At 35.3% G+C, this 22,867-nt stretch overlaps 5 protein-coding genes and 1 pseudogene across 7 annotated transcripts; 3 read left to right on the plus strand and 3 right to left on the minus strand.

Moving 5' to 3' along the window:
* Positions 1-308: 308 nt before the first annotated feature.
* LOC103829684 (pentatricopeptide repeat-containing protein At2g27800, mitochondrial) lies at positions 309-1,296 on the minus strand. Its single transcript, XM_009105372.3, has 3 exons — positions 1,039-1,296; positions 855-955; positions 309-730 (listed from the first exon to the last, which is right to left on the minus strand). Exons 1-3 carry the CDS (start codon positions 1,209-1,211, stop codon positions 699-701), a joined length of 306 nt encoding a protein of 101 aa, XP_009103620.1. The 5' UTR covers positions 1,212-1,296; the 3' UTR covers positions 309-698.
* Positions 1,297-1,791: 495 nt separating this feature from the next.
* LOC103829685 (RNA-binding protein 48) lies at positions 1,792-3,422 on the minus strand. The gene is made up of 7 exons (XM_033274258.1): positions 3,125-3,422; positions 2,972-3,055; positions 2,809-2,889; positions 2,526-2,665; positions 2,330-2,445; positions 2,135-2,197; positions 1,792-2,032 (listed from the first exon to the last, which is right to left on the minus strand). Exons 1-7 carry the CDS (start codon positions 3,184-3,186, stop codon positions 1,928-1,930), a joined length of 651 nt encoding a protein of 216 aa, XP_033130149.1. The 5' UTR covers positions 3,187-3,422; the 3' UTR covers positions 1,792-1,927.
* Positions 3,423-3,737: 315 nt separating this feature from the next.
* Positions 3,738-5,731, plus strand: LOC103829686 (pentatricopeptide repeat-containing protein At2g27800, mitochondrial). 2 transcript variants are annotated; one of them, XM_009105374.3, is made up of 2 exons: positions 3,738-4,374; positions 4,460-5,731. In XM_009105374.3, exons 1-2 carry the CDS (start codon positions 4,232-4,234, stop codon positions 5,559-5,561), a joined length of 1,245 nt encoding a protein of 414 aa, XP_009103622.1. In that variant the 5' UTR covers positions 3,738-4,231; the 3' UTR covers positions 5,562-5,731. The 2 variants fall into 2 exon arrangements, with proteins under 2 accessions (XP_009103622.1, XP_009103623.1); XM_009105375.3 differs by having other exon boundaries at positions 4,463-5,731.
* Positions 5,732-5,905: 174 nt separating this feature from the next.
* LOC103829902 (probable E3 ubiquitin-protein ligase RNF144A) lies at positions 5,906-7,858 on the minus strand. The gene is made up of 3 exons (XM_033275997.1): positions 7,826-7,858; positions 6,607-7,346; positions 5,906-6,525 (listed from the first exon to the last, which is right to left on the minus strand). The coding sequence occupies exons 1-3, from the start codon at positions 7,856-7,858 to the stop codon at positions 6,360-6,362; spliced, it is 939 nt and encodes a 312-aa protein (XP_033131888.1). The 3' UTR covers positions 5,906-6,359.
* Positions 7,344-11,092, plus strand: LOC103829688. Of its 2 annotated transcripts, XM_009105376.3 has the most exons (5): positions 7,344-7,835; positions 8,356-9,860; positions 10,202-10,320; positions 10,401-10,746; positions 10,826-11,092. In XM_009105376.3, exons 2-5 carry the CDS (start codon positions 8,366-8,368, stop codon positions 10,831-10,833), a joined length of 1,968 nt encoding a protein of 655 aa, XP_009103624.1. In that variant the 5' UTR covers positions 7,344-7,835; positions 8,356-8,365; the 3' UTR covers positions 10,834-11,092. The 2 variants fall into 2 exon arrangements, with proteins under 2 accessions (XP_009103624.1, XP_009103625.1); XM_009105377.3 differs by lacking the exons at positions 10,401-10,746; positions 10,826-11,092 and having other exon boundaries at positions 8,356-10,088.
* A 2,091-nt stretch (positions 11,093-13,183) lies between these two features.
* LOC103829689 lies at positions 13,184-16,333 on the plus strand (annotated as a pseudogene).
* Positions 16,334-22,867: the final 6,534 nt, after the last annotated feature.

Below are 22,867 nucleotides of genomic sequence, written 5' to 3' on the forward strand. Positions count from 1 at the left end.
GATATTTATATATATATAAGTCTCTCTCTCTCTCAACTAAATATCTGCAGAATTCTCTACTTGAAGAGAGATTATGCCAAGAATGTATGGAGCGAGCTCTCATGGACAGACAAGATAAAGAAGTGAGACAAACAAGTATACACAACTTCACTGTGTCTTTAAAGAAGTGAGACAATACACACAGTTTTTATCCTAGATTCGTTGGAAACTACAAGAAGCGAAAATTAGTACCAAAATGGAGTTATTCTCACAACAGGAGATATGAAGCCAAGAACACATATCTCATGATATATGAATCTTAATAGGAGTCTGTCTCTATGCAGATACTTTATAACAAGAAAGGGAATAAGCATACAGACGGTTAACACATCCTTCACTTGAGTCAAAAACAAGGCCAAGGCACATAAATTGGTAGAAATTGAAAAAAAAAAATGAAAAAAAAAGTCTCTCCCGTGCAGACAGTCTTATTTTTCTAAAATTGAAAAGAGTAAGTAGTATCCGGGAGAGGTTATATCATACATTCCTTACAATAACAATGTTCGAAATCACCATTTGGATTGATAAGATAAGAAACCCAACTAAATGGAAGTAATAACATCTGCCAAAACTTGTAAGAGGGTTCCATCAAACATATGGTTCTTGAAAAAATCAAACAAAGAGGAAAAAGCCCATCCATCTACTACTTCAGGTGCTGCCTCTTAGATGGGACTGACATAGTTAGCAAATCTACCTGTCAGTTGAAGATGCAAACTCGTTAATTTCGGGAATCTAAATAAGCTCAGACACATCTGTTGTGTTATCTAAATCCAAACACAACCAGTCGGAAGCAGGTTTTGGTAGTAAGTATTACTTACCTTCATAAGAAGTGAGGTCAGAAGGGAGTTTCGAAACGAGGCAAGCGGCAGCGACAACGCTGTGAAACGGTTGATGGGTGCTCAGTTCCCGCCGCAGAAACCTTTTTTTGCAGATTCAATTACCAAAAGTCCAAAACTTTATCAATGTATTTAGATAAATTGGTAAGGCAAATTGTTATTTTACCTGGGAAGAGAAGAAGCTTCGATTCGAGTCTGACGAAGAGGCGACGATGTGGAGGAGTTCGGGTTAGGGACTGAGATTCTCGGTCTAGGTGAGATTAGACTTCTTCTTGAAGCGGTCCGTAAGATGGAGCGTAGAGAGGTAGACGACCTAGAAGCGATGCTCGTCGCAGCCATTTTCTCTTCTTCTTCTTCTTCTGCTTCTGCAAGTATCGGTAAACCCTCCTCATTAGTGGTTGGGTTGCCGGTTCGCTAAACCGGACTACTGTAAGTCGGTTTGCGGACAAATTCGTTCGAGAGAGATTATACAGGTCAAATTTAAAAAATGATATCAAATTTAAAGTAAAATTGAGAATTCGGCCAAAAAAAACACGAATTTTGAAAGAATTATCAAAAGAAACATGAACTTCTGAGCTGACCAAAAAATGGGTTCAAAAGTTCGTCTACTTAACAATATCTTAACTGTGGGTTCACGGTGTGCTAAAATCGTCAGTCAATCTTAAATTGCTTAATAAACTAAAAAAGTCAAAAAAGTACAATATTTTTTAACTAGATTCGAATACAGATTGTTTTTGGCGATTCGGATAAAGTTCGTGTTTTTTTTATCAAATTCTCCTTATAATTCTTCGCTGTTTAAAAAAAAGTTAGAGTTCCCCTTAACTAATCTTGAACAAATTGTTAAAATTTGATTTCAGTTTAGATTTTTCTTTTCCAAATTAATTCATTTTTATAATTATGGTTTGTGATGGATGCAAACGAGGCAAGAAATTTTTATTGCAGTAACTGAAATTGAATAGAAAAAAATGGAAGCTTTTCCAATATTCACAATTACAAGAAGACAATTAAGATAAAGGTAAACAGGATTAGCTAAAGTAGCATTCCCAAGATCAGTTTTAGATTCTTCTTCGGTTATCGACTCTGGTTCTCTTCAAGTCAGGTTCTGTTTGAAGATTCTCGCTGCTTGCTTCTGACCTCTTCTGCTTACCACTTTCTTCAATCTTTACAAAATGTCACACGCCAAACGACGAAATGTTTTAGATTAGTCAAGGAGAGTCTTAAGAGTTCACTTATAAGTACAAAACTTGGGAAGATTCGTTTACCTTGTTGAGTTTCTCCCTCACAGTTTTAACAGTTTGATTCATTGAAGATGACCCAAAATACTCCTACACAATCACAGTTTAAACTCTTTTAATCACTTCTCTTTGTTAAAAAAAATGAAACCAACAAGAGCCTTAGATATATATCTTCAAAGTTCAATGACACAAACGTCGATATTGTTTCAAATGAGCACATACCTGGTCAGATGAAACTCGAGTAATAGGAGCGTTTCTTCTATGGAATTGGTAATCCGTCTCGCTTTGGTTCAAAGCCGGTTTTGCGACTTGTGAGACGCTGCTCTTGTCTCTCTGGGCTGTTCACAACATGAAACATATAATAGACTTGTCAATCGTCTAAACAGTTTATTATAACACAAACACACACTTTACTTACGGTTTGATCTTGAAAGCACTTCTTTCCTCCTAGTTTCCAACTTATCCTTGGTGTCACTGAGGGTCTCGAACTCAGGAGCATACGAAATCTGGAGCCGATTCCCCAAGAAAACTGAGTCATCCAACTTCCTCTTTGCAAATCTATCAAACATTAAACATACCTTTAGCCACCAAACGAACTATTCATCTTGGAACCAAAAGTAGAGAAACATAAAATTTCAGACAGCTTTAGCCTCAGAACAAAAAGGGAATTTGAAGATCAAAAGAGAAAAAGGAAGCAAAACCTTGCATTGGCGATGAGACGGAACTTGATCCAATAGACATCAGTAAACTCCTCACAGTCTTCTGCATCCATTGGTTTACATCTAACTCAAAAACCAAAATATCAGAAACTGAAAGTAACAATTAAAAAAAAAAAAAAAAGAGGGAAAGAGCAGAGTTACTCACTCTTCAACCTCTCCGTAAGTAGCGAACAATCTCATCAGATCGTCACCACAGCCTAAAGCCGGTACCTTTCGTACTACCAAGTATCTAAAACCAACCAACCAAAATAAAAAGATTCAAACTTTGAAGAAACAAAATTCGATTAGTGTAAGTTACCTTGATTCATCGCAGACTGTATAAACCCTAACAGCCGGTGGAATCTCTTTGGTTCGACCCATCTTTTCTTCTGCTATTCCGAAGAGAATTTTTGATCAGAACCCTAACAACAGACGCCCAAAAAAACAAGTCTATTCCGTATATCTCGAACAAAGCAAACAATGAGAGTTTCACCGGCGAGAATACGAAGCAGTCAAAATCGAGAAAGATGAACGCTGCCTAATAGGGGTGGGCACTTTGGCCAATATCCGAAGCTGCACCAGAACCCGATTCAAAAAATCCCGACTAAAATCTGAACCGAAGTAGCAAAATATCAGAACTGATATTGAATTAGAAAAGATTGGATATCTGAATCCGAACAAGTAATATCCGAACTCAAATGGATATCTGAAGATAACCGAACATATGTATAATTAATCTTATATTTCTAGTTCATATTTCTTATTTTATATAAAATATTTATATTGATACTACACATACTTTAAGTTCATATGATATATATACAATTTACGGAGAAAATAATTTACTACTCACTTAAAATGTATGTGAAACTTTTTATTTCAAAAATTAACAAAAAGTTACGTCAAAAAAATTTAAAACAATAACCAAATTAATGCTTTTTTAGTTTCAAAATATTATGTATAAATCTATTAATCATTCAATCTATTAAAAATAAAAAAAATTAGTTAAGTGAAAGTTATATTTTTAAATACAAAAAAAAATTGAGAAATGAAAAATTTAATATATTTTTTTCAAAATCTAAATATCCGAACTCGATCCGAAATAACCGAATTGGAACTAAAAATACACGAATCAGACTCGAAGTTCAAACATACTCGAACAAGTTCTACATTTCTATACTAAAATACCCAAAAATCCGAAGTACCTGATATGAATCCGAACACCCACTCCTACTGCCTAATCTCAGGTTTAGTCAAAGGACGTAGTTTTCTCAGGACTGAAAAGAAAAAGAAAAAAAAAGACGAATAATCCAATCAATTACCGGTTAAATAGTTGAACCGGGTCTAGTATTTAAAATTTCACTGAATTGAACCGAACCAGTCTTCTATTACAGTGGTTTTGGGGTTTTTGCAGAAGCTAAAGAAAATGGCTGCAGCTAGGTCTGTGTTTATGTCTTCCATCTTCAGAATCGCAACCGCTCGAAGCTTGATCTCACCCAAAGCTAGAGTCTCCTCCACAAACACTTTTTCATCTCTTCTCCAGACTGCAATCGAAGTTTCCACTCCGAGGTAATTTTCGATTCTTTTTCGCCTGAATTGAATCTGCTGGATTTATCTGACGCAAAGTTTCAATCTTTGATACGTACCCACCCAGAAGCTTCCATAGCCTCATTGCTTCCACACGCATCTCTGTTTCTCTGTCTCAAACCGATGCTCATTTCTCAACGACAGTCCCCACGCGTTCACTCAGAAGAAGAATCAGCAAAAGAAACAATCCAAAACCCGTTCTTGACCAATCCAAGTTTCAAGAAACGGTTTCGAAACTCCCACCAAGATTCACTCCCGAAGAGCTCGCCGATGCTATAACCCTCCAAGAAGACCCGTTAGTGTGTTTCCACCTCTTCAACTGGGCCTCTCAGCAGCCCAGGTTCAAACACGAGAGCTGCACTTACCACACCGCCATCAGGAAGCTCGGAGCCGCCAAAATGTACAAAGAAATGGACGACGTCGTCAACCAGGTGCTCTCCGTTCGCCACGTGGGCAACGAAAACCTCTACAACTCGATCTTGTACTATTTCACCAAAGCGGGGAAGCTGATCCGCGCGGTGAATATATTCAGACACATGGCGAATAGCAAGAACCTGGAGTGTAGGCCCACCATCAGAGCGTATCATATCCTCTTCAAGGCCTTGTTGGGCCAAGGCAACAACTCTTACACGAGCCATATGTATATGGAGACGATACGGTCTTTGTTCAGACAGATGGTGGATAGCGGGATCGAGCCGGACGTGTTCGCTCTCAACTGTTTGGTTAAAGGCTACGTGCTCTCGCTCCACGTCAACGATGCTCTTAGGATATTTCATCAGATGGGTGTGGTTTATAACTGCCAGCCGAACTCGTTTACTTATGATTATCTGATACATGGGCTGTGTGCTCAGGGGAGGACCGTTAACGCTAGAGAGCTGCTTGGTGAGATGAAAGGGAAAGGTTTTGTTCCGAATGGGAAATCTTATAACTCTCTTGTTAGTGCTCTTGCGCTCAGCGGTGAGGTTGATGATGCGGTGAGTTGTTTGTGGGAGATGGTTGAGAGTGGGCGTGTGGTTGATTTGATTACGTTTAGGACACTTGTTGCTGAGAGCTGCAGGAAAGGGAAGTACGATGAAGCGAGGAGATTGTTGGGTACGTTGAGAGAGAAGAAGCTTGTGGACAGAGATTCTTATGACAAGCTTATGAATGTTCTTCGAAAGGATTTGTAGATGTGTTTCTAGTTTGTTGTTATATCGAAAAATGTTTGGTGAAATTTATTTATTTCTTTATGCACCATCCTGAGACCTGCTTCCAAATCCTCGAGCCTTTCTTTGTTACTGACCATTGACTTCACCGATGCGATCTGAGTTATAAGACCATCTGTTAATTTATTTTTATTTTTTGCTGAATGATGTTAATTAGATGATGCGACCATTTGGGGTGGGGCAGAACTGTTAAACCAAAACAGAATTATAAATTCAAGAGCAGAAATATATTTTATGCTCGTTAGAAGTTAAAACTTATCTACTTTTGTCTTTTTTCTCATTCTAACAATCAGCTTGTTTCTTTAATGAAAAAAACAATTATATAGAGTTTACGTTTAACAGTTTATGCAAGTTTAGGTGTTTACACTACTTTGTTTTCCTTTTTGACAGTAGTAAGAAACAAACAAACAAAAAACAAAAATTGAAAAATGCATGCGTCACCTCTCAGCCTCGGGAGCATTAGCTCTCCTCTCGGCCTCTGATCTTGAAGAAAGGGCTACACTGCCAATCGTAGGAAAAACCTCTGGTGGAGAATCATATAATTTACGTTGTACCAACCAGTACGGCATATCAAAAGAAGAAAACGTACACCAAAAGGAAACACGTGATCATGAAGGTGGTTCAAGATGTATATTAAAGCAACTACTCTATAACTCTATTGTAGGTTGCAATCAGCAAATGACAGAGAGCAAAGGAATTTTAAAATACAAAGCAAGAATAGTATTTAATCTCCTTTTCAAAAAAAAAAGTATTTAGTCTGTTCTACTTTACGTACCAAATAACTAAAATAGCGAGTCCCAAAAAGATAACCCAAGACAAGATTTTTAGCCACATTGGTAGCGGCCGTACACCCCGTGGGTCAGGGCCATGTCCATGAGGGCAACGTCTAGCCTCGGCTCCACACTGGTAGCAAAATTCATGACCACATCTAACGAATGCAATAAAGGTTAATCAGATTTTAAACATTAAACAAATTCGAGAGGGAAGTGTGATTATATAGAGATGATACCTGCACTTTATGCGGATGCAGCCTTGAGAAAGTTCAATCATGTGTTGACACTTCCCGCATTGACGCCACATCTTCTCGTCTGCTAGAGCTTTTAGCTTTCCATCGTTTTCTGTAGGATTTGGATGCAACCTCTTGTAATGGTCGCACAACATATTATTATGCCACGGAACTTTACATCTGCTGCAAAAGGGTTCACCGCATTTACCGCAGCATCTAACTCCAGCTTCTTTAGTAGATTTCCAGAGCTCCTTCTCCGACATTAAAGCAGAACACCTAGGGTTCGGGCAATAGAATCTCTCCGATACAGGAATTGAATCCTCTTTAATCCTTTGTAACCATATGGCTTGTAGTTCAGGAGTCAAAAGATAAGCACAGCGTGTAAAAGTCAACTTAGACTTGCAGCGATGCTGAGGACATCTCACAAAACCTTGCTCCAGTAGCTTTACTTCTATATGTCGTTTCACACACTCGGAACAAAACCAATGACCGCATTTATCAACAGAAAACATCTGATCAGCATTGATATCTTCATCTAAACATATAGCGCAAGTCGTTTTCTGAGTGTCCACTTGTATCCTTGTTTCACAAACTACTGTTTCTCTAGCTAGTTCATAAGCATATCTGATATTTTGGGGGGCCACAAAAATAGGAAAGCTCGATGCAAATTTTCTTCTGATGTGCTGCACTTCATTCAGTAGCATGCCAGACAAACTTTCCTCTAGCACGGATCTTCCCGTAATCTACACAAATAAAATCTAATTAATATTAATATTTTACCAAAAAAAAAAAACAAATCTAATTAATATTACAGTTCATAAACTAGTAATGCAACATTAGTAATGATCCTTGTTCGAAAACTCGGCCGCCTAGCCGATTAATCGGCCGAGTAATCGTAAGCCGTGTGCTCACCGTAGCGAGTTGAAGCAATTCGGTTGGTTTCTACAGTAAACCGAGTTATACCCGCGGAGACCGTATTTTAAGCGCGGAATTTCAAATCGTTGGAAAAAAAATCGGTCATATTAACTTAGTATAATTTGGCCCAATATTAAAGGCCCACTAGTAATAAAAAAGTGAAATCTTCACCTATCTTTCTCTTTCCCGACAACAGAACTGGCAATCTTTGTTAACCCTAGTTTCCATTGCTCTTCCTCAATTCAAGTGAATCCAAAACAGATAACGTGAATCAAATTCGTTCATCGATTGAAAATCCTTATTGTACCCAATTCAAGGTAATAAACACTAAATCATTCATTGTTTAATTTATTAAATCTTCTTTTCAAATTGTGGATTCCTCAGTTTCGTGTCTTAAGTTTACGTCTTTTATAGTTTGGTAGAAAAGTTTAGTTTAGTAGATTATAGAACTTGATTATTTTTTAATGAAGTATTGGTTCGTGAAGTATTGGTTCACGTGAATGGAAGTTTATCACTTTGTGAACCGTTGGGTTAGCTTTGGGTTGACCAACTCTTTTGTCTTTCTTGATGTTTAAGATAAAGATTTTGGAAGTTTTCGTGTGTTTGAATTTAAGTATATCATTTTACAGGACCACATCTCATCTATTTTGTCTCTTAGTGATGTTTGTATCTTTTTAATATGTTTTGTCTTTTGTCTTTGTTCTATATTGTTTTGGTTTCTTGTCTTTGTCTCTTTTTATTTACAAGACTAATTTGAGAACTCGACAACTCTTATTAAAATTGACAGTTCTTTTACATTAACTAATTTAAATTTGTGATTTTCTCTTGATTATTCAGGTTAAGAAGAATGGATATTCCTACAACAGGTTCACCTCCACGCCTCAAACGAAACTCAAATGATGTAGGATGGGATTATGGAGTTTTGTGTGATGCACGATTTCCTGACAAAGTAAAATGTCTACTGTGTGGAAAAGAGTTCTCTGGTGGTATTTACAGAATGAAGGAACACATTGGTCATCTGAAAGGAAATGTTGCAGCTTGTCCAAAGTCAACTAAAGGAGATCAAGAGAAGTGTAAGAAGGCTTTAGCTGAAGCTAAAAACAAGAAAAGTATGAAGAGGAAACATGAAGAAGCTTTGAGGGCAGAGGTTGATATAAGCAAGGACACTGTCATTGAAGAACTAGAAAAAGAGCTTGGAGCATTTAAAAATCCCCACTTCCAAGGTCCTATCGATCAGTTTGCGAACCCCATTAATCCTGAAGTCTCAATGGCAGGAAAGACACGACAACAAAGTCTCCATGATGCTATTTCAAAGGAGAAGACACATGCTGTCCACCAGTATTGTGCTCGATGGATATATCAGTCAAATATCCCATTTAGTGCTATCGACAATGAGTCATTTAGGTTATTCTGTGAAGCTTTAGGACAGTTTGGACCTGGTTGGGTACCTCCAACACAATATCAGCTGAGAGAACCTTTGCTAAATGAAGAAAAGCAAAGGACAAAAGAAAAGCTAAAGGCTCTAGAAGAAGAATGGGAGAGAGAAGGTTGCTCGGTTATGACAGATGCATGGACTGATAGGAAGAAGCGAAGCATCATGAATCTGTGTGTTAATTCAAGAGGTGGTACATGCTTTCTTTCTTCGAAGGATGCTTCTAAAGATGCTCACACAGGTGCATATATCTTCAATTACATTGACAAGTGTATTGGAGATTTAGGGGCTGAGAGGGTTGTTCAAGTTGTCACAGATAATGCCACCAACAATGTAGCAGCTGCTAGGCTTCTTAAAGAGAAGTGGCCGAGAATCTTCTGGACTGGATGTGCTGCTCATACTGTTGATCTGATGCTTGAGGGAATTTCCAAGCTCCCGGGTTTTGCTAAAGTTATAGAGCAAGCAAAAGCAGTCACAATATATATTTATGCTCATCATAAAACATTAAACATGATGAGAGCATATACAAAGAGAGATATTGTGAGACCAGGAGCTACAAGGTTTGCAACATGTTTCTTGACACTTAATAGTCTATATGAGAAGAAGGCACAACTGAGAAACATGTTTAATAGTGATGAATGGCATGATTGCAAGCATTCCAAGAGTGCAAAGGGGAAGCTAGCGTCTGATACTGTGATGAGCTGTTCATTTTGGAACAATGTTACGGCTGTTTTGAAAGTATTTAGTCCAATGGTGAAGGTTCTGAGACTTGCTGATGGAGAGAAGATTCCTTCTCTTGGTTTTATTTATGGAGAGCTCTTAGTAGCTAAAAATTCTATCAAAGAAGCTACTGACCATTTGGAGAAGAACTACCAACCTATCTTTAGGATCATTGATGAGAAGATGAAAGGTAGGTTAGATTCTCCTTTACATATGGCTGCTTACTTCCTCAATCCATTTTACTTCTACAAAGACCCCAATATTCAGTGTGACTTGGAGGTTATGGATGGATTCATCTTGTGTGTGGAGACATTCTATCATGGTGATTTTGAAAAGCAAGATGCAGTTGTTAATCGTGAAGTTCATCTATACAAGAGTAGAAGTGCTTCTTTTGGTAGAAACCTAGCAATGAAAGGCTGTGAGGAGAAGGAAAACTTTGATCCAGTTTTTTTTTTTTAATTATCTTCATTTAGAAAGTATACTTTACATAAGATGACTTTAACTTTCTCTCATTCAACTTTTTATCCTCAGGAAATTGGTGGTCTACATATGGATGTGCTACACCACATTTGCAAAATTTAGCAACACGTATCCTTGCTTTGACATCTAGTTCTTCTGGCTGTGAAAGAAACTGGAGCAGTTTCGAAGCGGTCAGTGTAGTTCTTACTTCTTTACAATCTGTTTCTACACTGATATTATATATAATCAAATGTCTTTTTCTTTGTTGCAGATACACACAAAAAAAAGAAATAGGCTAGATGTGAATAGGCTAAACAGTCTAGTCTATGTCCAATTCAATGCAAGATTGTTTAACAAGCTGAAAAAGATAAGAGAAAGCAATGTTGATGTCATTTTTGATGATGGTAATGAAGACACTGTTGGAGATTGGCTTGTGGAGCATGTAGAAGAGATGGACAGTGACGTTGGTTTTGTTCTTACCACCCAAGCCCCAAGAGTGAGAGATCTATATGATGATGACTTTGAATCAGAAGATGAAGATATTGTGGACATGGAGTTTGAACCTGATGTCTTCCAAGAAAATCCTGTCTTTCATAATTTACAGCCTCTTCAACAAGGTAAATTGAATGCACTGTCTTTCTTTAGCTTTTCTAACTAGGATTTTACATATCTTCATGTTTTTGTCTTCACTTTCAGATACATAAGTTGTGACTTCATGTTATCAAGCTGTGACTTCTTCTAATGCATCAACTCCACTACAAGATCAAGATTAATATATTTGTTTGATTTTTGGAGAATAGAGGATTGAAAGTGCAATCCTAAATTTATTTTTGTTGTTCTCAAGATCAAAACAATATATTTTGTCTTTTCTAAGTGGATTATATTTTGTATGATGTGAACTAAAAGAAGTACAATTATATTTTGTGATCTAATTGGTATCTATTCCTCTGTTTTTAGTATCAATGATGTGTTTTCCATAAATATGTATTATATAAATTTTTTATATTATATGTATGAAATGTGATATCATACGTACAATACCGTATTATACATGTATTATACATCTAATAGTACAAAAAATTCCTCTCCGCGTACTCCCCGATTTTTTTCCGGTTTTTCAATAAATCGCTAGGCCCGTGTGTGCCGCACGCGTAGCGCCTAGCGAGTTTCCGAACAAGGGTAATGATCATCATTCTATTATTATCACCAACCTCGGTGAAGCAGGAATATAATAAGCCTTAGAAAACTGATTCTAGTTTTATGTATTACAACTGCAAGAAACAAGAGAGAGAAAAAACAAAAGACGTGCGAGCCAAGTAAAACTTACTAATCTGTAAATAGGTTGATAATCGCAGTAAATTGAGATATGATTTATCCCCAAGCCCACGGCTTCGGTTAGACCGCGCTTCAGTGCTCTAAGCTCAGCTTCCAATTCAGTAACGTAGGAACCAAAAATTGGTGTCTTCATCTGAAACAAGACATCATCTTTCTCCCCACAAATAGCAATCCCTAATCCGGCCACGGCCAATGGGTCCTCACCAACCATACCCTTGAAGTAAAGCCTGTACAAGCCATTGGGTTTTGCCGGTGTTGGTTTTCCGGCGTGTTTTGGTTCATCTATTCTAGGAAATCCCTTGGCCATCTTTTTCTTTTTTTGCTACCGCAACAGAACTCTCCGAAGATTCTTGAGTTTACAGTTTAATTATATGAATGTACCAATAATATCCATACTACACAAAAGGAAAATTTCTTTCCATAAACATGTATTTCTATTTAATATTCTGATTTATAGATTTGATAAATATTCTTTGTCCAAAAAAAAGAAGAGATTTGATAAATCTAATAATGGAAATATCCTAGAGGGGCAAAAATATAATTATAATTGATTAGAGATTACGAAAAATCCTTGTTGTTTACTATACTTTACCGACTACTTTTTTTTATGTTTGCCACAATCGTTGGGTAAATTATTAGAATTACAGTCCAAAATAATTGCATGGTACATAATTTTCAAAAAATAAATTGCATGATATCCATAACTATTTTCCTTTTATAAAAATCTAGTAGTATATGTTTCCTCGTTACATTTTTTTTTTAATTATTATATTAATTTTTGAATTTTTGACAGAGATTACAAAGAGATCAGTAACAAAATGCATAAACAAAACTAAATAATAAATGGAATGTGACAATGAAAAGAACCAAAGCAGAGAAGTTACCCTAAGAACCAGCTAAGCAGCGGAGCAAACCAAGACCAAGCATGTCAGAATAGTCGAAGAAAAAGAAAAAGGTCCGGTTATCACGAACTACCAAAAGATAGGCACCCTTAAATCTAGAAGATACGGTTTCTGCAGCTTTCAAACACCCAATTAACACAAATTAACCCAAAAAATCCAAATACAAATCTACCAAAAAATCCGATATAAATCATTTCCGACGATACGAGAGAAATCTTCCACACAACGATGCCGTCGTTCAACATGCAGATCTCCGTTGCACTTTAAATGTCGTTTATAATCATTATTATTTACGATAGTGACATACTTTTTAGAAAAACACAAATATCTCAATTAAAAATTTAGAAATTGCGGATCAGACAATAACTAAACGAGTAGTATTTTGAATTTTTTACATTTTTTCTGGCTTAAATTTTTTAAATTACGAAAAATAATCTTTGAATTATTTTGTAGTTTCTAAATCTATTAAAAATATTTTAAGGCTGTTTTGTTTACAGCAACATGGGATTGTCGATTTTTATTATTAGATCCTATAAACAAAAACATACGCACAAAACAAATAAAAAAAAAGCTAAAAATGTTAATATCTGAATCTAAAATTAAAATTAGTTTCCCCCACTAAAACCTTCTAAAATTTGACATTAACTGTTACTTCCGACAACTTCTCACTCTCTCTCTCACACACAACAACAACTCTCTCTACTTCGTCTCTCTTCTCTTTCTCCTTCTCCTTCTGGTGTTTGAAGAAACCCTAATTCTCGTTCTTGGTCAGTCTCCTTTCTTCTCCGGCGAGTAGAGTTAAATTTTAATTAAAAAAATGACAAGCTCCGACCCGAAACCCGGACCACCGCCTCCAGCCCCAGAATCCCCCGCATTGCCACCCTCTACTTGGGCCAAACGAACCGGATTCCGTCCCAAATTCTCCGGCGAGACTACCGCCTCCGACTCCGGCCAACTCTCATTGCCTGCAGCCGCACAATCAGAATCCCAGCCGGATCTCGAAGCTGGCCAGCCTCGCCTCCTCCGTCCCCCTCCTGTCTCCGTCGCAGCCAACGGTGCGGCGGATAAGCATAAGAATGACAAACCGCCGCCGCCTCCCCCACCACCACCACAGCGACAACAACCTCCTTCAGCTGCTGCTCCGGTGAAGAGACGGAAAGATTCTGATGGGAGATCAAACGGACCCGGGTCGGGTGACCCGGTTTGAAGAACGAACCGGGTCGAAGAGACGGTGGAGGTTTTGCCACAGAGAATGGATAATGATTTGGTCGCTAGAAATTCGCATATCAAGTATGGACTCAGAGATACGCCTGGACTTGGTCTGTTACTTGACACATTATTTATTATTATTATCATCATTTTGTTGTTGATAATTATATAGATTCCTTGTCAGGACATGTTATTTACTTTAATTGTTTATTTTAAATTGTGTTAAAAGAGAGATTAATAGTACGTTTTCTGTGTGTTTCAGTTCCAATTGGGTTCTATGGATTGCAGCAGTACCTCTCCATGTTAGGTTCACTGATTCTTGTTCCGCTTGTTACTGTTCCTGCTATGGGAGGTTCCCACGTAAGTGTGATTCTCTACTTTGATCCTTTTTGTTTTGTTTGCATTTAGTTATTTTCGTTTAGTTTTGTTTTTGGGATTTGTAGGAGGACATTGCAAATGTGGTCTCGACCGTACTTTTTGTGTGTGGAATCACTACTTTGTTGCATACTTCGTTTGGCTCGAGGCTTCCTTTGATTCAAGGCCCTTCTTTTGTTTTTCTCGCTCCGGTTTTGGCCATCATTAACTCCCCAGAGTTTCAAGGTCTTAATGGAAATAATGTAAGTAAGAACACACAATCCTCTTTTGTTTCTCTTTTGTAAATCAAGCATCAGTTATCATTTCGTATTTTGTCTAGACATGTATTTTGTGGCTTTGTTTAGACATCATTAACTCATCTCTTATGTGTATGTAGCAATTTGAATGTGAGTGAACTGAATAAAAAAGAAACGTCTTTAGCTTATTAAAAAAAAAATTTAGGCTAACTTTGTTTTGTAGTTTGTGAATATGTTCTATATGTGAAATAAATTTGACATCAAGTATTGTGTTTTGGTTGATGCTGTAGAACTTCAAGCATATCATGAGAGAACTGCAAGGTGCAATCATAGTTGGTTCAGCTTTTCAAGCATTCCTTGGATACAGTGGCTTAATGTCGCTGATTTTGAGGTATAAATCTCTTGCCTTTCTCCCAAGCTGACACCTTCCATTAATATTAAATCAAGCATTAGCTTATATGGTGTTTTGTTTACACAATATCTTCTGGCCCTTCTTCTATATAGGTTGATCAATCCAGTGGTTGTTGCTCCAACGATGGCTGCGGTTGGACTTTCGTTTTACAGCTATGGTTTCCCGCTTGTTGGTAAATGTCTTGAAATCGGTGTAGTGCAGATACTACTCATGGTCATCTTTGCTCTTGTAAGTTCATTAAAATTACTGCTGCAAATAAACCTTTTTTGGATGCCAGTTTCAAGTTAAAACGTATAATATCACATCAGGTTCTTGTTAACACTGCTGTTACACTTTTGTTTGCTGCAGTACCTCCGGAAAATCTCAGTTTTAAGCCATAGGGTTTTCCTTATCTATGCGGTAAGGTCATTTTGTCATTTTCCCATTCTAATTTCTAATTATAACTTACCTTAACTTCTTACTGATAGGTTCCATTGAGTCTTGCAATCACTTGGGGCGCTGCATTCCTCTTGACCGAAGCAGGAGCTTACACTTACAAAGGTTGCGACCCAAACGTTCCCGTCTCAAACGTTGTATCGAGCTACTGCAGAAAATACATGACCAGGATGAAGTACTGCCGGGTTGATACTTCTCAGGCGCTGAGATCCGCACCTTGGTTTAGGTTTCCTTACCCATTGCAATGGGGCGTGCCGATATTCACCTGGAAAATGTCTGTTGTCATGTGTGTGGTCTCTATAATTGCTTCGGTAGATTCGGTTAGTGTTTGTTTCCTTATCAACCATTTTGAAGCAAAGTGTAGATCACTTGTACTAATCAGTTTATGTATCAGGTTGGTTCATACCATGCTTCTTCTCTGTTAGCAGCGTCGATGCCTCCAACTCCTGGTGTTGTGAGTCGGGCGATAGGTCTTGAAGGTTTCGCAAGCGTCCTAGCCGGTTTATGGGGTACAGGTGCTGGCTCAACAACTTTAACTGAAAACGTTCACACCATTGCTGTGGCTAAAATGGGAAGCCGCAGAGTGGTTGAGTTAGGCGCTTGTGTTTTAGTTGTATTATCCCTTGTCGGTGAGTAAGTGGTCACTTGCTTATTTAACTATATTATTGATCATTAAAGAGATCTGAAGTAAGTTTTTTGATATATCTTCAGGTAAAGTGGGAGGGTTTATCGCATCGATACCTCAAGTGATGGTTGCTTCTCTTCTCTGCTTTATGTGGGCGATGTTTACAGCTTTAGGTCTTTCGAACTTGCGTTATAGTGAAGCTGGAAGCTCGAGGAATATCATAATCGTCGGGTTGTCGTTGTTCTTTTCTCTCTCTGTACCAGCTTACTTCCAGCAGTATGGCGTTTCTCCAAACTCGAACCTATCTGTTCCAAGTTATTATCAACCTTACATTGTTGCTTCTCATGGACCCTTCAAAAGTCAATATAAAGGGGTATGTTACGCTTTGCTCACGAACTTTAGAAAAAAAAGGTGGTCCTAAGCTTGTGGGATGTTTTTTTTTTGGCAGGTGAACTATGTGATGAACACGCTCTTGTCGATGAACATGGTGATTGCGTTTATCATGGCTGTGGTTTTGGATAATACTGTTCCGGGGAGCAAGCAAGAACGTGGGGTTTATGTTTGGTCTGATAGTGAGACTGTAACGAGAGAACCAGCTCTTGCTAAAGACTATGAGCTGCCGTTTAGGGTTGGGAGGTTTTTCAGATGGGTCAAATGGGTTGGCATTTGAAAGAATTAACACAGTGGCTCAAAAGTGTGTATATAGAGGTCAGATGAAGGATTCTCTTTTCTTTTGTTTGTTATTTTTAGTCTCTCAGTTTATGTAACATGGTGAAGTTTTCTTGGGTCCCAAGTTTGTCTATGGGAGAGTTTTGTGGTTTAAAACAGGGAGTTGATGTTGTAAGTTATATAGATTATTATGATCAATCCTTTTGTAATAGCTTATTGTTCTTTTGGATAACAATATCTTGTGTTCACCGGTTTGAGTTGAGGCCATGGCTCGATTTTTGCTAAACGGAGAGAAGTTTCAGCTATTTCAGTTGATTCATTGATACTACAAACATTTTTTTTCAAAACGAGTTCTTCCCAACATCTTTGACAAGTTCGCTGGAGAAACAATAAGGCAAGTGCGATTTTTCTTGTTAGGAGAATCGAATAGAGCAACCTGCTTGTGGATAATTGCCAGGAGAAGACATGGTTGTAGTTAGTTGTGAGGAGAAGGCACAGTTAACTGCAAGGAGGAGCAGTGGAAAGAAGCCTCGTCACAGACTCACAGCTAACTACAAGGAGATGCAGAGAAGAGAGCGTGGAAGACCCAGAGGGAGTGCTCGCATCTAGTTATGCGGTTGGTCGGCGTTAAAATGACCTTTTTAGTCAAAAAATCGTTTTATATGATTTCATTTATTAATATGAAACTCATTTTTGTAGAACTTTATTCAGTTTTGTTTTGCAAAGATAATTTCGTAAAAAAAATATTCTAAATTGGTTTTACAAAGACCATTTCATATAAACTTAAACTGGTTAAGTTATACAAAAAAAATGATTTCAAGTCTTTTATTTGTATGAAAACTGTTTGGTTAAATATTTTGTTTGTTATATACGAAAATGGTATCGTTAATAAATACGGCAAATCATATGTGAATTTACTTTGTTAATTCATCCGGTTTGGTTCTTTTGACTATTTATTTTATCAAGCTTTTGATAGAACTAAGCAGTAGAATTACGGATGTTGAAGTGGCTAATTTACCCATGGATTTATCCAAACCCATAATTGATCGGTTAAGTTTTTACCTTTTTAATTTAATTGGGTCGAATATGGATATATATATTCTAAGGCCCATATTTATGTTGGTAATTTCTAAGATCAACTCCAATGTATATTTATTGTTATTTACATTTATTTTACGGATAAACAAGTTTAGAACTTTTATAAGATGGAGAAACAGATTGTTCTCTTTTAAATCATGTAGATATAAGATGAGGGTTAAATTTTGCATGGAATTAGTGCTATATGAAATTTTTCGTGGGAAAATAGATCTTAACCTTTGAAAAAACAAAGATGAAGTTTAATTCAATATATATATTTTTAAATATCAATTTGTAATTATAAAATAAAAAATAAAAGATTTTTTTATAAATAGTAATTTCTATTATAGAGATAGTTAGGTTGGAGTGAAGATACCCAGAGATAGATATAGAAGTAATAAAAACAATATTACAATATTATATCTGAATTTCAGAATAAATAACAATACAAATTACAAAGCATGGTTATATTTGTTATATAAACGTTGAACTAACCTGAATATATTATGAACAGAAGCTTATACTAACAAATACGAACTGATTTGTATATGATACATAAATTTATAAACATAACCTAAAAATGCGAATCTTTCAGTTTCAATCTATCTATCCACATTAATTAAATAGGTCTTACAAAATTGTTACATAAACTTATAACTAATATGTATAAACAGATTAGAAATGTTACAAAGTTATAATGATATAAGATCATTTGTAATCTTGGTATTAAATTAACCATGGACTTAAGTATTTTTTATTCCAGTTAAATGTTTTTAAATTTTATAATAATAAATAATAAATTCGTGTGGATATAAACATATAAGAAAAATTATATTTAATGTAAAATTCTTTAAAAATAGTTATGTCTAAGAGAATAATTCTATTTTAATAAAAGAGATATATATTGCTTTTTTGTTGGGATATCATCCGAAACAATTATATTAAAAATACCTTCGCTGCCGTCTTTGAAAAGTTATTGGGGAAATTATGTTGCGTCGCATCTATCGATTTATATTTATTTATTTGGCACCACCGCAAAAAATATTTAATTGAAAACTTCTATAACAAAGAAACTGGAAATCAAGCCATAAAATATGATGCCCATTATATATATTTTTTTTGGCTATATCATCTGGGGGAGGCAACATCTCAAATGAACAGCCAAAAAATCATCAAAATCAAAAGAGGTTTCTTTCTGAAAAAGATAATAAAAGAAAAACGTTGTTGTAGCAGAGCGTCAGAACCCAATGGCAAATTGAGGCGGAAAACTATCAACTTTATAAATGTGGAATTGTAAATATCTATTGAAACTAAAATAGAAAACAATGGCCTGTCTCTCATTTGCAGTTCTCTGTATTGGTTAAATAAGTAATCAAATAAATTAATGGATAATTAGGCCACGTGAATCATCAGATTGAAGGAGCTCGTAAACCTACCAGAAAACACATTAATATTAGGTCCACTCATACTTTTATTTGTTTAAATTAGTTAATTTCGTTAAACCTCACATAAGTTGGTCACATTAAGTTTTGCCATGAGGTTTACACAAAAACATTTTGCCCACGTAACTCAGATAATTGTACTTAAAATAAATATTAATATAAATAATTGTACTTTGTCAAAAAACTGCAAATAATTGTAATTGTCGCCATTAAGTTAAGTTTAGTTTACTTGCATTTATGTATTTTTCGTTCTTTGAATAAAACAGACTCGTCCAAACGATGTCGCTAGTATGCAATTATTGAAGGACTAATCGCAATGCAACTTGGGGAGGCAGATGGTGGATTATGGACAGCTCCACAGTTCACAAGACGATATTGGTCACGTCTCAAGCATCTTTCAGTTATGTCGCCCGCTTGGGCCCATCTTAACTTTCTGTTCCTACCACGTGTCTATTTATTTAGTTTCACCCAATTTCACTTTGCGTATGTTATCTTTTTGCAATTACATCTTCAACTTGGTTAAGTGGGACTTGTCTGGTATCCAAAAGTTCTGTTCGTCTAACCTTTGATAATAATCTTATCTACGACCTTAACCGCTCGGCTAGAAAAAAAAAATCATATGAGGCAGATATAGTGTCTAAAGCTTCAGTTTTCACATAAATATTTATAAGATGAATTGAATGTCTGTCCTAGCTTCAAACAGATACAAATGGAAAATGTTTATCCCTGATATTGAATTGATACACTTTTTTTTCATCATTTCATAACTATCTCAACATAAGAAAGAGTCTTACTAAGAAAGAAACTCTCCCAAACACTTTTTTAGAGTTGATATTGGAAGTCCAAGGCACATGATTCAATAATATGGACAATTATTCAATTTTTCGGTTATACTAAGTTTTTAAGGGTTTTTGCATGTTTCAAGAAGGAATACCCTAATCATTTTTTCTGAAATAACATCCTCCAAAAGCTTTTGAAACTTAGAAACTTTTCAAGAAAAAGATCATATATTGCAAGAACAAGCTCATTCTAGATCTTTCGTTACTTTCTTCACTCTTTTCAACCGCATTCCAAGTTCACACAACATCTTAGTGACTCTCTTCACACAATACATCTACCTTCAATCTCTCTGTAAGTCTACTTGCTCAATTTCCCACCCCACTCTCTTTGTTTCCCTACTTCCAACAGAAATCCCATCACGAGATTGTTTTGTCAACCTGACCTAACTCTTCAGTGAAGCGAATGTCTCGGAAAACTATGTATCGCCATTTCAAAGATGCATAAAAAGGAAATGGACTTCTTTTTGAACAAGCAGAACCTCACAGATCAAAAGAACCAATGCTCCAAATGTAGATATATCAGCTCTGGCAAGGAAAATGCACTTACCTTTATAGTAAGATTCACCAAAACCTCAAGAACAAAGAATTTGGATTCTCATCCCTTCTATACCTCGCATGTGGAATGTTCAAGGAAGAGCATATGGTTCATATTTGGGTCATATTTTTTTTTCATTTAAATTCAAAAGATAAAATAATCTACAGAAAATTTTAGAAAATAAACCTTATCATTTTAGTTATTAAATGGTAATCATCCAGAGTTGGGGAACCAGTCATATCAATTACTTTCCCTTTTCAAATCCCCTTCTGGATCAGAATCAAAAGGTTCCCACTCCACAATTGGCATGAGACAATGATCTATAAAATTACACATGAGTTGGGAACTCTGAAAAACCACGAACCCATGACTTATCTTCACCAGTAACTAATCCCTAACCTCGATTCATCAATCATCCTTGACAAGATAGACCCTCTCCCTTTCCGTCACATGCAAAACTAATGCATTGTGGGACAAGAGCACGAAGCAAGCTGGCTTAACCAAGATCTTCAAGGAAAGCATGATCACTACATCCCAATGCGGTTCACATGTCCATGATTTCTTATGTTCCCCTCTTATGGTGAAAGCCCTAACAATCTGATCGGTTCTAGTTTAGGTGGCTTCTCTCGGGTTCGGCGACATCAAGATTGTCTTTGACTCTTCAACGCTCATTAGAGATATCAACAACAAACAATAGCTTAAGAAAGTCTTTGGAATCATCTTTGATACCAATCACCTCTCCTATGTTTTTGTCTCTATTTCTTTTCCTAAAATTTCAAGATATGAAAATTTGGAAGTTGATTCTCTCGTTAAATATGAACTAGTCGTTTGAACTTTTCTCCTATTTAGAGTGTGACTGTATAAACATGTTAGAGTAAATGTTTTGGAGTAAACGTATTTTACTCTGAATTCAGCTGAAAGTTTACCAATCAGATAAAAAATCATTCTTTTATTTTTACTCTAAGCACTGTTGAGAAAGTGGAAAAAATACTCTAAACTTTACACTTAGTTTGAGAGATAGAATATATTAACGCTAATCACTGTTGCTTTTGTCTTTTTCCACATTTTATATTTTTCTCTCATTTTTACTTTTCAATTTACTCCACTTTATTCTCATAATTACCAGGCCCAACCTTAATGAATTAGTAGTATAAAAACGACCACAACTATTGATAATATTTCAAAATGTGGTATCCCCTATATATTAAAAGAATGATTTTAATATATTTTTGTAGCCACATGTCATCACCACAATCATTCTTAGAATCCTTAGAAAAATATGTTGGTCCATATAAATGTATAATAAACTTTTTATTAAACTAACCATAAACTAATCATAAATGTTCTTCATTGTTTCCTTAAATAAAAATCACGGAATTACCTAATGTGGCTAAAGTATATATGACAATTAATGATTTTGAATAATAAAAGATTTGATAAAAATTACTATATTCTCTATCATTTTAAAAAATTTAACTAATTAAAATAAATTAAACAATCATGTTAACTATATAATAAAAATTTAGATTTTTTCGTATATGCTATATTTTGAATTTTTAAAAACGAATATAAATGACTAAAGTTGTTAAAAATCTCACATTGAAACTTTTGTGATCCATGGTCTAAACTTTATGTTATAACAAGATACAAATGATTATGAAATTACAGAAGTAGGAAGTCTCATTTAATAAATATTATATATATGTATATTAACATTCTTAAAAATAAATTATATACCATATAAAATATAAAATACATAAGTATTTTAATTTCGAATTTGCTTTGAATTTTTTTGATAAACATTTTGAACAATTATTGACAACTTAATATTTAGATTTTAAACTTTGCATTGAATATATTTAAAATTATAAATTACTAAAACTATTAAACATCCCATAATTTTTTTATTGTTATCATTTATTTAAAAAATTTGTTATAGAGAAATACAAACGATCAAAATAATATGAGTATAAAATATTTTTTAGCAGATATCAATATTAAAAATGTACTTTATATCTATGTTAATATCATGTAAACTTAATTTTATAACATATAAAATAGAAAAAGTATTTGTCTCGATTAATAAAATTTATTTAAGTATTTGTACCTATTTAATTACATACGTAATAGTTACTAAATTTTTTATTATTCAATATATATTTATTATTTCATAATATGTAAAAAAAATATAATACTTCAAAATAATTTATATATAATATTCATCCCGCCCAAGGGGCGGGTCTTAACCTAGTATCTTTAATATTTTGATTGCATTATTTTTAGTATTTTAAATTGTCATGTTTGTATATGGGTTTTTGATTCATATTTTAATGTCAAAATCAACCATTAAATTTTTAAATACCCGTCATCTAAGGAGAATTAAACTCAAACACAAAAAGAACTAACCCCATGAAGAACCACACCTTTTCTATTTTCTTGGCATTTTTGCATAAGACGAAAAATACCCTGACCCAACTTACCGCTGGTTAACAATAGGAGCTCTCGAGAGTCTCGACCAATTTATAAATTGTGTTCAACATATTTTTATACGTATATTTTACTGAACTTAATTGCTTTTTTAAAAGACTTATTTTCTTTACACAAGGGAAGAACTAAAATACAGTAAAAACACAAATAAACACATCTC

This window comes from Brassica rapa, chromosome A07 (assembly GCF_000309985.2).
Source record: "Brassica rapa cultivar Chiifu-401-42 chromosome A07, CAAS_Brap_v3.01, whole genome shotgun sequence".
Classification (NCBI taxonomy): domain Eukaryota; kingdom Viridiplantae; phylum Streptophyta; class Magnoliopsida; order Brassicales; family Brassicaceae; genus Brassica; species Brassica rapa.

Bases quoted from the DNA above. Each gene is read 5' to 3' on its own strand.
- LOC103829684 (XM_009105372.3), bottom strand. From the start codon at position 1,211: ATGGCTGCGACGAGCATCGCTTCTAGGTCGTCTACCTCTCTACGCTCC. The intron at 956-1,038 runs GTAAAATAACAA...CTGCAAAAAAAG, and splicing joins GAAGCTTCTTCTCTTCCCAG to GTTTCTGCGGCGGGAACTGA. The intron at 731-854 runs GTAAGTAATACT...TTCAACTGACAG, and splicing joins TGACCTCACTTCTTATGAAG to GTAGATTTGCTAACTATGTC.
- LOC103829685 (XM_033274258.1), bottom strand. From the start codon at position 3,186: ATGGGTCGAACCAAAGAGATTCCACCGGCTGTTAGGGTTTATACAGTC. The intron at 3,056-3,124 runs GTAACTTACACT...GGTTGGTTTTAG, and splicing joins ACAGTCTGCGATGAATCAAG to ATACTTGGTAGTACGAAAGG. The intron at 2,666-2,808 runs GTTTTGCTTCCT...AATGTTTGATAG, and splicing joins CGTCTCATCGCCAATGCAAG to ATTTGCAAAGAGGAAGTTGG.
- LOC103829686 (XM_009105374.3), top strand. From the start codon at position 4,232: ATGGCTGCAGCTAGGTCTGTGTTTATGTCTTCCATCTTCAGAATCGCA. The intron at 4,375-4,459 runs GTAATTTTCGAT...GTACCCACCCAG, and splicing joins ATCGAAGTTTCCACTCCGAG to AAGCTTCCATAGCCTCATTG.
- LOC103829902 (XM_033275997.1), bottom strand. From the start codon at position 7,858: ATGAATGATTTAGTGTTTATTACCTTGAATTGG. The intron at 7,347-7,825 runs GTACAATAAGGA...TTATTTGTGTAG, and splicing joins TGTTTATTACCTTGAATTGG to ATTACGGGAAGATCCGTGCT. The intron at 6,526-6,606 runs GTATCATCTCTA...TGCATTCGTTAG, and splicing joins TGCATCCGCATAAAGTGCAG to ATGTGGTCATGAATTTTGCT.
- LOC103829688 (XM_009105376.3), top strand. From the start codon at position 8,366: ATGGATATTCCTACAACAGGTTCACCTCCACGCCTCAAACGAAACTCA. The intron at 9,861-10,201 runs GTAGGTTAGATT...TTTTATCCTCAG, and splicing joins CATTGATGAGAAGATGAAAG to GAAATTGGTGGTCTACATAT. The intron at 10,321-10,400 runs GTCAGTGTAGTT...TCTTTGTTGCAG, and splicing joins ACTGGAGCAGTTTCGAAGCG to ATACACACAAAAAAAAGAAA.